At 43.8% G+C, this 15,182-nt stretch overlaps 2 protein-coding genes across 2 annotated transcripts in view; one reads left to right on the top strand and one right to left on the bottom strand.

Moving 5' to 3' along the window:
* The first annotated feature begins 123 nt into the window (after window positions 1-123).
* ippk (inositol 1,3,4,5,6-pentakisphosphate 2-kinase) lies at window positions 124-11,345 on the top strand. Its single transcript, XM_084022220.1, has 14 exons — window positions 124-365; window positions 1,502-1,561; window positions 4,150-4,245; window positions 5,493-5,559; window positions 6,094-6,212; window positions 6,582-6,671; window positions 7,205-7,263; window positions 7,425-7,497; window positions 7,594-7,746; window positions 8,289-8,409; window positions 9,102-9,237; window positions 9,324-9,423; window positions 9,581-9,672; window positions 9,929-11,345. The coding sequence occupies exons 1-14, from the start codon at window positions 285-287 to the stop codon at window positions 10,167-10,169; spliced, it is 1,488 nt and encodes a 495-aa protein (XP_083878346.1). The 5' UTR covers window positions 124-284; the 3' UTR covers window positions 10,170-11,345.
* A 131-nt stretch (window positions 11,346-11,476) lies between these two features.
* cenpp (centromere protein P) overlaps window positions 11,477-15,182 on the bottom strand; it is a 69,676-nt gene continuing 65,970 nt past the window's right edge. Inside the window, exons 7-9 of the mRNA XM_084022241.1 lie at window positions 14,607-14,686; window positions 14,427-14,518; window positions 11,477-13,920 (exon numbers count right to left, since the gene is read on the bottom strand). Of these exons, the coding sequence (XP_083878367.1) occupies window positions 13,790-13,920; window positions 14,427-14,518; window positions 14,607-14,686 (303 nt within the window). The 3' untranslated portion in view covers window positions 11,477-13,789. The remainder of the gene's footprint in view (window positions 13,921-14,426; window positions 14,519-14,606; window positions 14,687-15,182) is intronic.

The raw sequence follows: 15,182 nt of genomic DNA, 5'->3' as shown, positions 1-15,182 counted from the left end.
TTTCCCCCTCAAAATGTTGACATTTGATAACTAATGTAAGATAAGATAATGTGACTCTTATTCTGAAATCTTGGTCGGAAGTAGTATGTTGACGGGTGACTTGGTCGGCCGGGGCCGGGCAGCAGCAGCGGCAGCGGCAGCAGCAGAAGTCACTTGGCCCTGTGGTACTTCTGAATTACCGCTAGCAGCCTGTCCGTACCAGTCGGGAGTTCTTGTATGTTGCTGTGCCGTCTTGTGTCACTTTTTGGCCGTTAACGGGAGCTCAGTTCGTCGTCGTCGGTGTAATGGAACTGGACAAGATGGACGACAGCGACTGGAAGTATCACGGAGAGGGAAACAAGAGCCTGGTGGTCTCACACGTACAGGTGAGCGGGCTAGGCTAGCGCGAAGCTAAACCCCCAAGTTCGGCTAAAGCAGAAGAGAGTGTGTACATCCAGAGGACGCCCACCCGCACTTTGTTTCCTACCGTTAAACACGCGTCGGGTCGCTGTCGCTGCCGAGACAAACTTTTAAACAGTCATCTTGAAAAAATACGTTTGGAACTGTAGAGTGAAATGTCAACCGCTAACATTTAATTTAGCCCTCATCTTTTACCATTAGCTTGTGTGTGTGTTGCTAGCTTAGCTGGGTTGCTAGCGAACAACTAGCTAAGAGTTCAAATTAGTCCAACCGATGGAGAAAAAACATCCTTCTTACACAGTGACGACAAAGCGTAAACCTACTAGTAATTACTGCAATGTTCATTTAGATGTATTTCCGGTGAAGCTGGTGGACTTGACTAGTGGGGTGCTGGGGGGAGGGGGGGGGGGGGTCATTAAACGTAAGATCCTAACGGGTTGTTGGGGGAGCTACTTTAGCCGGTTTAGCTGGTTCACGTCAACACTCCACGCTGCCTGCCTTTGAGCTGAGTCAGAGGACAGACGCCGGTTTGATTCCCACTGACACGCAGCTGACCGTCGGTGGGAGAGTCTCAATTCACGGGACCGGTCTGGTCATGTTGTTGTTGAGCAACCGGTGACATGTTGTTAGGGTATGCGTGACATCACAGGATTGCAGTCAGCCCAGAAACCGTCAGCTGTTTCTGTCTTTTTTTGGTGGGGGGTTACTTTACCTCACATACTGTTCTGCAAACTCTTCTCTTCACTGAACAAACTTAAATAAATGAGGTCTAAAGCCAGCAAAACTTTCTTTTTGATGCTGCAGAAAAAGGAACCAGGGTTCCCCACTAAGTCAAATGTCAGATTCCCTAACGTTCACTATCTAAAAAGCTGAATTCCCATGACCTATGACCTTTTTTTTGACATAACCTGATCCATATCCCTATATGGATGTTGACCGAAGTAATCACCGTTGTGTTTGAAAAGCCCTTCAGATAATCAGAGACACTTATGCAACGCGCTCATTATTTTTAACCCACCTCCGGATGGTCCTGGCTTGACCCCGCTCTGTTGTAACCGAGGCTCCACTGATCCTAACAGATCGTCTCTTCTGTTTCTTGCAGCTGTCCAGAGTCCTGCGCCTGCTGAAGTATCCGGCAGAGGACTCTGAAAACCCGCCACAGGTAAATAAAGAGTCTTTGTGTGTCTCAGGAAGCCGAATTACTGCAGATCACATGAAACGTTGTGGGAATCTTTTAGTTAATGTGTGCTCGCTGATTTACAGGCAGACACTTTGTCATCCCCCACAAACTTAACTGTCGTTTGATGTTCAGTTTGAGGGTTCGATGTTGTAAAAACTCCATTATAAACTGTAATGAGCTTGTTTTAGTATTATTTGAGTGGATGTTGCGCGTACACTTACCTCCGGCACCCAAAACAGATCAAACCTGTTCCCATCTTCCACCCATCGCAAGCTCCATTCTTCTTTTTTCTATAGAGTAAATCGAACTTTGAATAAAACTTTATTGACATTGTCATTGGACAGAATCAGTCAGGGTTCGGTGTCATGGGTGGATGCAGAGATGCTCCGTTACAACTAAATAAACATTAGCTTCAAAAACAAAAAAAGCCCAAACTAATGTGTTTGTTTATTATCAGTGGATCTCACATCCTGGTCAGATTAAAGGCCGGAAGGCACCGTCCCTATACCACATGTAAACCCAAGTGGAGCCGAGTCTAACCCACAACATTCAAATTCACTCATCAGCTGATTTGCTTTTAAACTAATGATAGACAGAAGCTATGTTCATTTGCATTTCCGATGTAGTTAAAGGTTCCTTTACATAACTTCTTAAGCGGGTCTGTAAAGCTCCGAGTGCTCGATTGTTTGTCCCACAAAGAAAACATTGAGTCAGTAGGTTGTGGGAGAAATCTAGAACAATAACGGGAGGGAACAGAGTCCAGATTGATGAGGATGGTGATCCAGAATCACATGTTGGTGTTGGATTTAGTGATGCAGATGATAAAGGATTTTTATCCTGGATTGTCATAAAAAAAAACCCACTTAATTTTATGATTTTAGTGAATTTCCATTATCGGGAAAAAAAATCACAAATATCATCAAGAGATGTCTAGCTCACTATCATGGTAGACAAGTGAAAAAAACAACCTGGTGTAAGAAAAGACAGGATTCAAAGATGTATTTTTAAAAATGCATCTTTAATTTGTTTTTTATTACCTTTATTTTTGATCATCTTATTTGATTGTTTTTCACTAAAAAGGATATTCACTAAATGGAAATGTGTCTTATCTGTGGTGCTAAAAACACATTTGTTTCCTCTTAACATTAAAGGGATTCCAGTATGTTTTAATGCCATTTTTTTTTAAGTTTCACGTGTATTTTGATGATTATCTAGATAATTTAAATTCATGCGGATATCTGCACCAGCTCTGTCTCAAGGATCTAACCGCCACTTGAATCTCTGGTTTAGACTTCAAGTCTTATTTTTTCGACAATACGCATGTGAATATGAAGTGGATGAGTTAGCAGGCAGGATAAAAGTAGGGTGCTTTGAGAAAGTCTGAGTCATTGTCAACCACGAGAGGTCCTTGAGCATGCAGCCATAACTGGTCACCCAAAGTATTATGTGGTTTGCTGCAGCAGATTGTGAGATCAGCCGCGGGCGAACACGCACGCACTCTAGTGATGGCGTGCCTCTCCTGGCGGTGGTGATGATGATAATAATTTAGCTGACTTGGAGATCCTGTTTGTGGCTTCCAGAGGACAAACAACTCAAATATCTACTCTGTCAACACTGTTCACGTGTCAGATCTGGGGGCCGGTGCACAAAATATAGATACGGGATTAAGCCGGCCTTTCCCCGTCATCCTGGCCGAAGTTAGCCGTGATCCGCTTGCATGAAAGCATGTTGCATATGTTGTGGCATAAGTTACCATGGAGAGTTATCCTGCTCCAGACCAGGCTAGGAGCCAGGATATACCAATCTTATCCTGTATCTCAGTCACATGCTTGCTGAACCAATGTGTTCATTACAGTTATCCCACTGCTCGTTCTATTGCCATCCAGGAAGTAGCCTGCTGTCATTATTTGCTCAGAGCACGATTGTAAATGTTCCTACTCAGCCACCGTACAACACGTAGTTGTTTCGTATAGTATTTGAGCTCCAGATTAAAGCGCTACAGAAACAAGATAACATCGTCTGGTTCAATAAGCCACACTATTTATTTTTTAGGAGGAGTTTGACCTCCTCGTACGCCCCCATCAAAAGCTCGTTGAGAAGTTCGCGTCACGCGTCGTCGTTAAGGTGAATTTGGGATCTGCCTCAGCGAATCAGTGATCGATCTCGGGGTCTACTTGAGGAATCCAGGATCAGTTGCACCTGGCTTCACTAAGTACATCCTGGTTTGGCCTTTGTGCAACTGATTAAGCCAGGCTGCTCTCGCTGGGATTTGTTGAACCCAACTTAGTCATTTATCCTGCATATCTGAATTCAGCTTTTGTGCAAAACCCCCCCTGGTTATTTACATTTATATTTAGGGCATTTTTCGCAGACGCTTTTGTCCAAAGCGACTTACAATAAGTACATTTGTCAAAAGAAAGAAACCACAACAAATCATTGCCGATAAAGTAAGAGCTAAAAAAATAGAAACAAGTGTTAGGTCATCGTCTGAGTAAAGTAGTAGCTGTTCAGCAGACGAGGACCTTATAACTGGTTATAACTGGCTGTTTACCTGTGTGTTCGTCCTCCAGACGGTGGAGCAGGCCTTCAGGCATATCCAGAACATCGTCGACTTCAGCTCCAACGTGATGAGCAGCCTGCTGGGAGAGAAGTTCATCCACAGTGGGGTGAGACACAAGCTGCCGTAACACGTCAGATTTCTGATTCACAAAAAGGGTAAAATCAGACACAGTTTGTTCTGCCGACATAACGATCACCATTCAACATGAGTCAAATCAAGACGGGTGTGTTTGGGAACTAATATTATAATAATATATAAACATAGTGGTGTATGACACACCGGTGTCATGTTGATGTGTGTCAGCATTAAGGCCTTTTTGTCCACAATCGCCGCATGTTCAAAAATAAATACGACCTCACGTTGTGTCGAACACGTTTGCACACTGACTCAAAAAAAAAAGGGTTTAGTCAAAGCAAGGCGCTGCGGAGATGAAGGACAGATTGTGGCGAGCGACGGCCGAGCAGCTTGGGATCGGGGAGGGCAGCTACTGATGGATGTACGGGATGTAAGGATGTATGAAAAATAAACCGCAGTGATTACATTATTATTATTTCATTATTATTATTACATTAACAGCTGTCGAGTCTTCACACTTCAAAGAAGTGAAACCATCACAAAACCATCCTCACTGCCGGATGACTGATTTTGTTTTGCAAATTTTTTGCAACTAGAAAAAGAAACCTGCATCGGACTCAAGTGTGCAAGTTTTTTTTATCAGATGACGGGGGGGGGGGGGACTCGGTGTGCAAACGCCTTTACTGTCATTAACTTGTGTTGCTCCGAGGATCTAATCTCCGAAACAAATCACTTGTCACCTATGAAACACTGAGTTATTTAAAGTAAATAAGTAGCCCTGGATCAGGGCCGATGCTGTTTATAGATTTTAGAGTAGCAATTAAAGTTATGAACACACATTTTTAACCCCCGCTGTCAAAAATCTGGGAGTGTTTGTAAAGATCTCTCACAAAGTAGCATAACGTGAATCCCTGTTGGAATACTAACGCTCCCATCAGAGCCGGGGCGACAAACCACACAGTTTACTAGCAGCTGAAACTCGTGAAAACAATGAGTTACAGTGTTGGGAGTCTGGAGGGTTTAGCACATGAGCAACACTCCCTGGGTCAGATGGTGCCTAATTTTACATTTGATTCGAAGCCGGAAGTTGGATTCTCAAAGCTCAGTTTGTTTGGTTGTCATAAATTAGAGCGCCATAAAAAAAAAAAATGCACCATCAAAGCCGGCCCTGTACATTAATGATAATAAACCGAAACGAGACTCTGCAGCAAAGACACAAGTAAAGACGGGTTGTGATCACAAACTGGACTAACGTTACTGTCTTCATTCTCTCTGTAGGAAGTGGTCAAACTGCCACTAGAGTTTGTGCGACAGCTGTCAATCAAAGTTCAACATCACAGACCAGGTAACGCATTTTATTTATTTTTTATTTCCGTGGGTAACATCTGGTGTTGAAGTACACTGAGGGGCGTATTCAGACCTGTAGTTGTTTTGATTCAGGGAGAAATATTTATATATGCTGGATATGGATATGTTGCTCTTGGACCTCCGTTCAATTTGTATTCAGACGGCAATCAAGACTACACCAATGAAAACAGCCTAAACGCCACGCAAACTATTTTGTAATTGGTCAGAATTTTGTGGGAACATCTTGGAGGAGTCCCCCTGGTTACATTCTTGTTAACCCCCCCCCCATGTTTACACAATAGCTTCATAATGACTGCTAGCTAAACCTGAGTTAAACCCATTCTATGTAGTCTCAGTCCGGCTGGCTAGTTTAGAAACAGAGTGCGATTGCCGTGTTCAGATACGCTGAAATGAACCGGTCTAACCAGGAAATGCTCCAGGTGGAATAATGAGCGAGCTCTGAATATGCCCGTTAGATGAGTGCTTAACATGTTAACATGTTAACGTGTGTGTGTTTGTGTGTGTGTGTCAGCCTGGCGCTGTGATAAGGTGATGGACATCTACAGCGGCTGTGCTCTCTGCCTGCCCAACCTGACGTCTCCAGCCCTCCACCAATCAACACACACTCCTCCGCTCTGCATCGAGATCAAGGTTTACACACAAACAGTCGTGGATTTCTCGTTAAGGCTCAAGATTATTTATCACGTTCTTGACATTGAACTGTGATGCTGACATCGTTTCATTAAGGGGGAAAGGAAACTAAAAAGAAGCGACAAACAATTAAAGTTAATTCAATTTGTGCTATTTTGGATGGCGTTGTAATTAGTTTTGAGCCGGGTTTTAATTTTAGCTTCAGCTTGGTGACAAAACTCTCGTTGAAGATGACTCTCTCCCTCCTGAGAAGCAGCCACAATCTTGCCTCTGAATCACTCTCATCCAGACAGAACAGCAAATCACATGCGTGTCTGAGTAAGTGTGTGTGTTGCTCAGCTGCTGTTTTTGTGTGTGTTTTGTTTTTAGCCCAAATGTGGCTTCCTGCCGTCCTCCAAACACGTCAGCAAAGACATTAAAACCAAAGTATGCCGCTTCTGCATGCACCAACACTACAAGGTGAGTACAATACACCGAGGGATACCACTTAGTAAGTACAAGTACTTGCATTTCAGTACTTCCCGATTCCTGATACGAGTAGTCGATAATACCCCAACAGTTCTAACAATAACTTAATAAGCATGTTCAGATTTAGTTGCTCTGGATGCTATTTTAATGTGTCCGATACATATTTAATCAATATTAAGGATGAACAGGACTATTAAGGGCCACATAAAATGAAGGCAGATTATTGCAGTGCCTGTTCACAACTACTCAAATGCTTGTTTGACTTGTTGTTGCTCAAAGCTTTCTGGAAAACCTCCAATTCCAACAATACACATGACATGACATCGCTGCGTCCCACACACCCAAGTCAGAAACACCTCCCTGGGGAAACTCACTATCCAAATACGTGCAAAGATGCGACGGACATAAGGACTCCTTCCTCGATGGATCAGGGCCAAAAAACTTTCAGTACAACTAGGGAACAACAAACTCTTTCTATTATTTCCATCTCTCGTCCTTCATCAGTTTGTATTCTTTGTCTTCAGGTGGCGAATGGGAAGTGGAAGAGACCCAGTCTGTACTGTCCTCTAGACTTGTTCTCAGGGTGAGGTTACTACTACTACCTCTACTACAGCATTTACTGTGTGTGGAACTCGTACTGTGTTCACATAACAATACTTTATATATTGAGATCGGTTCTGCCAGCATTTCTGCCGCCTCACTACACATTCGATAGTAAAGTTCTGTTCTGTGGTTTCTGTTCAGGAACAGACAGAGAATGCACTTCGCCATCAGACACCTGATAGAAGAACCTCAGAACAACTTCAAAATCTTCAAGGTGAGACGCAGCCACACCCGTCTGTCTCCCTCCTGCACCGTTTCTGCTCACTTTCCACTTTGGACTGAAGTTCTGAAGCCTGTCTGTCTGCCTCAGGGCGGTCAGTGCATCTACAGCAGTAAGGAGGGCAGTGACGACACAATGGACCTGAACTCGCTGCTGCATCATCTCAGACCGTACTTCCTGTACGGAAACAACCGAATCAACAGTCACATGACCAGCAAAGCGGTCCTGAACGACTTCATCCAGGTAAAACCAGCACACAAACATGGTTTTTGTGTCCTTTTTTAATGGCTATGAAAAATTTCTGTATTTTTACTTTCCGAGGCTTAAACTAAAAGTCATAAAATTTCATTTTAAATGTGCACCTTTGGCTCTGATACAGCTTTGGTCTTTATTTAAACTTCAGGGAACTATTTTATTAACTGTTTTGTTTGTTTGTTATTTTAACACAATTAAGGAATTTCACAAAGTTGAGTGTTTGTTTTTTACTGCACACAAGTATCGGTTATCAGTCTCCTATATTAGTAGATAATCTGTCTGTCTGATGCCACACTGAGTCTCGGAAGGAACCAATTCTACTCAACCAGGATTATTTTCCAGATGTGAAACTACTCAGTCGGTTGGAAATGAGAGAAGAGAAAACTCGGTGTTAGTTTGAAGTTTCATATTTACAATAAAAACTGTAAAGTTTTCTATTCTGCAGCTATTTTGAGTGGAAGGTTTAAAAAAAAAAAACACGATCCACGATGGTACGGCCTGCAGCCTCATGGTGATCTCTCTCTCTCTAGGTGCTGGTGAACGCCCTGCTGAGTGGCGGAGGAGGAGATGGCGGGGTGGTGACGGACACGCGGGGAGAAGGACGGAGCTTCTGTGAAGCCAGTCTGTTCAACAAGGAGAGGATTCGCCACGGTCAGAAACTCTCCTTCTTTCTTTCTATGCGTCCAGCGAGGTTTTATGAGTCACCGAGCTCATCTTGTAGTCGTGGTTTGAGCTCCAATCAGCCACTTCTGAAAGGATCCTCAAGTTGTTCAATTTACTTAACAAATGATATGCAGACAAAATCAACATTAGTTCATTTATTGCCCATTATTGCTGTTAATTTTAGTCATTTTTCAAAAAACTAAATTTTCTAAAAATCTTCTACAATGTGATTATTTGCTGGTTTTCTTTCTCTTGTAAAATGACTAATAATCTGGGGATTTTTGACATTTGAAGACGCCTTGGACAGTTTCCACTTATTTATTCGTTGACAGATCAGGTGATTGATCTGCCGTGATGCTGTTTGTTTGTGCTGGTGTGAGCTGTAACTGTAGACCAGGCCAACAGATCTTTCCTCTCTCATAAAGCCTCCCTCAGAAATGTTCGTGGTTCGAAGCACTTATGTCTTTTAAACACAAACTTTTGGCTCACGGCATCTGAATCTGATCATATGTGAAACTGAGAACCTCACATAGTTTTGTTCTTGGTTCCTTGTTTAAATGCTGAACGAAGGACTATTCCTGAATTAAAAATGTAAAGAAAAATGTTTTATAAACCAGAATTCTGACCTGAAACTGTCTGATGATGAGAACATAAAATATGGCTGCTCTTTCTCCCTGCAGGCTCTCAGGGTTTACCCAGCGACAGTGTTTTGTCCAGGATTCTTCAGACTCAGATGTTGGACACGCTGGACATCGAAGGACTTTACCCGCTGTACCGCCGCGTGGAGCAACACCTGCAGGACTTCCCCAAGGAGAGGTAACACAGTCAACAAGCACCAGAAAGAAAAAATAAACTTGCACTGCATCAAATCTCATTCACCCGTCACTTCCTGTCTGTGTCAGAACTCGCCTTCAGATGGACGGGCCGTACAACGAGTCCTTCCTGGAGAAGCTGCAGAAATGTCCTGAGGACGAGTGCTCCGTGGAGTACGCCGTCGCCAAGGTGAGATCTCCAGCTGGAACGTGTGTGTGTGTGTGTGTGGGTGTGGGTGTGTTGGTTCAGGTTTCCTGCTGTAACATTGCTTTTTAATTTATACCCACCCTCCGAACACTCTCCTACAATGATGGTCGGATGTCTTATTCCTGTGCCTCTACTTCAGGTCCATCAGTACCGTGTTTCCATGACAACCAAGGACTGCTCCATCATGGTCGCCCTGGTGCCCAGCAGTGAGGAAGAAGAGGATGATGAAGGGTGAGAGTTTGGCTCAGAAGTGACAGCCTTCAGGCATCTTAGTGAGACTTAAAAAGGCTAACTTTGGTATTTTTCAACATGGGTCCTATATTCCAATGTTTTTGGTAATCACAGTGGTTACTAACAGAAGACAATGTGCACTTTTTTTTTATGAATCAGTTAGCAGCGCCTGCTGAGGTCCACCAGGTGGAGCCAGACATCAGCTCGGCACACTTCTTGTTCATTCATTCTTCCCCTCTCCTCCCCGTCTCTCCAGTAAACGGCGGCTCAGGGACTTCCTCTCCAGACCTCCTGCTTTCTCCTACTCGGTCTCCATCCTGGATCTGGACCCGAAGCCATTCGACAGCATCCCCCGCCAGCTGCGTCTGGACCAGAAGATCGTCTCCTGCTACCTGAGGACGGGCGGTGCCTTGCCAAAGGGCTCTCTGCCGCAGCACTCTGGCATCTTCACAGCAGCAGAGAGAGAGGACTGCACGCTGCACTTCCACCCCGTGTGATCTCGACCGATCGGAGCCGGACGACCAGCTGACGGGACGCCACGCTTGAAATGGAGACGCCATGTTGATGCAGAGAGACCAGAGCTGTTTAACTGAGATTTTTGCTGCAGCATTTTATCTTCTGTTGACCGCTCGGCAGATTTAAAATCTCCAGGAAGTCACCACTAACTCCCCGCAGATTTGAGCGACTTGAATCCCAACATCGGCGCTCCGTTCCATCATAATTCATATTTATTAGGAAACTCACAGGGAGCTTTGTTCCTTTCCTCGTTGGGAAGAGAGTTCAGAGTGAAGGAAGGAAGGAAGGAAGAAGAGAATGAAAGCAATGGGGAGAAAAGCAGGTCGATGAGCGTAAACGTACGTATGATATTTGCTGAATGTAGGCGTGGCCAATGTTTGTCTGTAGCATCACAGTGGTAACGGAAGCACTAGTTACCACCAGCTACAGCTGCAGAGGAGGGGCTTATCTGATCACCTGACGGTCTACGTGAGTCTAAGGAACTGGACGCGGGAGACGAGTCAGTTCTCCCCCAGACTCCGAGGTTTAGTGAGATGAAGTGCGGCATTGTTTGGTTCTACTGACATCAGTCCTGTTCAGTTGTTGGCGTCACGTTAACACATTCTCTCATCAGGCATTGTGCAGAGATGTTGAAGGTCAAACGTTTGTGAAGTTATTTTTCTTTATCGAGGGGGGAAAAGGGTCAGGTCACCCAAATATATAAAAAAGGTTTTCCTCTTCCCTCTCATGAAATCTGTCCAGGTTATGAGATGTCTGCCAAGTTTTTGATTATCACAGCATTGAAAAATGAAACAGAAAAAGAGCCTCTAACTCTGGGTAATGTACAAAAGTCACTGGAGACAGTTTTATCGAAACTGTTGATTTAGAAGAAAAACATCCATTTCGGTGCTCACACACAAACTTAAAAGTATCTAAGAAAAAAAAAGAGAAAGTTTTCACGAGAGGGAAGAAAGAAAATTGTACTGTTTATCCTCTTTTCATGATGTCAGAGGGAGATTATATTATTTTAGTGTTTCTAATGCTTCATCTCCCCCGTTAACATTCATGGCGAGGACAAAACCCAATATAATACAGTCCAGTACACCAACACCTCAATAATGAGCATGTAGTTGAATTAACACCTGAATATTATGTTAAATAGAGTACTGAATGTATATATTTAATTAATTTGGGTAAACTGACCTTTTAAGGTCCAGCTGGGACCTCTGACTAAGACGTTTGTGTCCCGCTGCCTTTGTTTGTTCTGACGTGAAACCCCCCCCTTTTTTTATCCAAAAAAAAAAAAAAAAAAGCACATTATTATAACTCTTATTGATGTGGCGGCGTTTTAGTAGTCTGACACTCCCGTGTTTACTAACCTTGTGATAACTGGCTTTGTAGAGGTACGGTCACATTATACTTCGCCGCTGCTAATATTCACTCTCGTTCACAATTGAAGCCCACTTTCGGAGTTCACCTTTGACCTTACACAGTCAGCCAATTAGCAACGCTGATGTTACTTGTCACCACGCGACCAGATTCACTGAACAGAAGGCTAATGTGACCGTAGACTTGCAGAGCCAGAGCAGAGGGTCTTAAAGTGACGAGGTCAGCGTGTCCTGTCTGACCCACCAGAGCAAAGGCTGATGGGTAACGATGCAGTTCTCTTCAGACAGGCCCAGCTTCATGCTGCTGCTCTGCTTTTTGTGTGCCATAAGTGGCTTGTTGTTTGTTTGTTCATGTGCCTAAATGTTCTGGTAGGACTGGAGGGTGGTGTGTGTTTGCGCGTGTGTGTGTGTGTTGAGAAAACTCACCTTGTTACAGGCTGCGTTCACAGCTGAGACCAGAGACACGCTGGTTCGTCTCTGTACGGACTGTACAGTTTCGGAGCTGCTGTGGACGCAGCCATGAACTTTCAGTACCTCGAACTCCGGACGACCCAAACCGAAGCTCAGCGGGGTCGTCTGACGTTTGTAAAATGATGTGTTGAAGAGTGCTGGGAGGTTTCTGGGGGGGTGGGACGGTGACGTCACCAGGATTTAAGCCCTTTTGTCACCACCAGCAGACGAGTGTTGACTCGAACATTTGTGTCCGGATTATGTCGGGTCTTTTTATTTTATTTTATTATTCTTTCCTCTCCTGGTGATCTAGTCGTCCCCTTTGAACCAGCAGTGCTCACGGAGGCTTCGGATAAACTGGTAACACTTGACTTCAGTTCCTGTTTACAGTGTCCGCTCTCCAGCAAACAAACAAACACTACAAACTTAAGCGTCAGAGTCGACGTCACTGTGATGTGAGCCAATCACGCGTCATCAGCAGTGTGACGCGGCCAATAGTTCTGTTGAATCCAAACGCTAACGTCCGTCGATCAAAACGCCCTCTTGACACTCGTTACTCTGGACATATTGAACATTAGCCAATCCCGTCACCCTCTTTTTGTCTGACACCCTCGTTGTCTGGGAGACGCTGGAGTTCAAAAGGCTGGAGAGCGGACGGCAGTGAACTGAACCAAACACTGATCGTTGTAACTGAAGACGCAACAGGCAGCAAGACGGGAAAGCGGGAGTTGAGAGGGCGGAGGGCGGGATGCCTCTCTGCATCATCTCTGAATGAGACAGTTGAAGATTTCTATGACTTGATTCTTTTCAAAAACTTCTAAACAGTATCACAAATATATAAACTTACGGCAAAGCATTCGATCGCAACTTGTGTCCGAACGATTGTTTTCATAATCGTGAGAAAACACAGCCAGTTTGTGTCTCGCCACATTTTAAGATTTATTTTAGGTTCAGGTTATCAGACGGTGGTATGACTACAGTGTTGGTTAAAAATACGGTGCATTAACAACACAACATTACAGCCATTAAACTAGCATTAGCAACGACCAACTCTTGTCTTTAATTTGCTTTTTAAGGTAGTTGTTCCCAATTTTGCTTTGATTCTGCGAGGATGTGACCAATAACTTATGTCTGTAGAATAAAGTCATTCTTTCCCAAATTATAAAACGTCCTAATCTAGACAAATTCCAAGTGGGTGAGAAGTTGTAGAGAAGGAAACTCACTTTATAAAGATAAACTAAGAACTATCAAGTATTCTTCAAAGTTACGTTAAAACGTGTCGTTGGCTTCAGATTAGACACAAACTGGGGCTCAACAGGGCTGATAAACTGGAAAAGAATCATGTTAAAGATGATGGAATAACTGTCTCGTCCTCACTGTGAGATGACGCGGCGACAGGCGAGCTGCGGTCCGATTGGCCGGTTGCCTCCGCTTGCTGCCGGGGGCGTCGGCCTGCAGAAACATCACAGCACTGTGATACCGACAGACTTCTAATAACTGCGTGTGTATAAATAGCTGAGAGAAGGAAAAACTATTTGAAAATACAAAAAGGCGACGCTGCTGTCTGGCATTTTGTATTTAAATTATTTATTTTTGTAGATTTTGACCAATGAGCTCTGCTGTTACAACCGTCACAGTCATGCTCTTTCTATTGAATAAAGATTTCTAAGAGACTAAACCACCGTGTTTGTGTTTCACTTTATTTTTGTATCAGCTCAGTTTTGACACGTTAACATATAAAAGGTTCATGTGGGTATAATGTTGTTTTATGAGAAATAGGTGTGTTATGTGTCCTGCGAAAGGCTGACCGCCATGATGACCGACTCTATGGCGGCTTCGGGTCCCAGAATCCTCAGCAGGCTTTGAAAGGCCTCACCAGCGCCACCTATAGCCTGAGACGGAAACAACTGCAGCGCTGCAGAGACAGAGAGGAAAATGCTGAACATCCAGTCCGTTTGACCGGGAGTCTGAAAAACTAAAATTTTATAATGCCACAATTTCCAAATAACTTCAGGTCCAACGAGTTTCCTGGGGAAACAAAGTAATTGGCACTAATTAGAGGGAAAATGAGTGGTCAGGTTGTAAACTTCTAATTACTTTCAAATAATTGCTTGAAAAGCTGCAATGGTAAGGGAGTCATTATTTTAGTTAATTTCAAGCAAAACATTTGCAAATAGATTAGCCGGTTCCAGATTCTTGAATCTGAATGTTTTGTGCTTTTTTGCAGGGATGATATTTAACAGATTTAACGTAGAATCAAAAATCAAAGATATAATTAACGTATTTCCTGACATGTAGACAAAAATTGTAAATTGATTTAATTATCGTCAGTTTAATCAAAGATGAAAATATTAAACAACAAAAAAGCAAACCTACGTCACAGTAAACAGCCCGTGTGTGTGTGTTTGACGGGCGTCTCACCTCTCTCTGGGATCTTCGTCAGCAGCTCGATCTTGGGAGTGACTCCGCCCTCTCTGGAGACGTCGACCGACCAATGAACGGACAGGACGCAGCTGTAGAACAAAAACGCATGTAGTGAGAGGTCAGCGGAGACCACAGCTCATTAATTTTACTGTGCACCATCGGTGGTAGTGTATTTACCCAGGAAGCTCAGGGTGACTCAGGGTCATGACCTCTGACCTGCAGCCTCCAGGAAGAGAGACAACAGATGGATACTTCTCCTGCAGAGAGAAAAACACACTCGTCATCCTCAGATAGACTTCAGAAAGCAGTTTTACTCAGCGCAGGTTTTTCCCTCAACACTTTGGATTATTGGCCTGTGGAAACCTAATGAAACGCTGCCGTCACTGCAGTTTTCCACTAAGCTGCTGCAGTCAGCCTGCGGGGGGCGCCACAACATACGCTTAGTAACCTGAACACTGGGGTCTCGTTGGCTCAACACAAAACTGTATCGACAAGCAGAAAGGAAACAGGAGTGAATTCTTTGAGTGTGAGGTTTGCTGAAAGCTGCTTCTGTTCCACTTAAAACCTCTGGTTCTTTGTTTTTCACGGCAGCAACCATTCGGGAACTTTATGACTCATGAAGATGTTTTTGAAGGAAATTATTAGTCTTTTTATTGAGCGATTGCTAGAGTTTATAACGGTGATTATTTGGCTGATCTGATAATTAACTGTAAATCTGATCTACAGCCTCGACTCTTTCTCTGTCTGTTTGTC

Source organism: Eutrigla gurnardus, assembly GCF_963514095.1.
Source record: "Eutrigla gurnardus genome assembly, chromosome: 2".
In the NCBI taxonomy this organism is placed as follows: domain Eukaryota; kingdom Metazoa; phylum Chordata; class Actinopteri; order Perciformes; family Triglidae; genus Eutrigla; species Eutrigla gurnardus.
The sequence above is the reverse complement of the archived record's forward strand: the minus strand, read 5'-3'. Positions and strand labels throughout refer to the sequence as shown.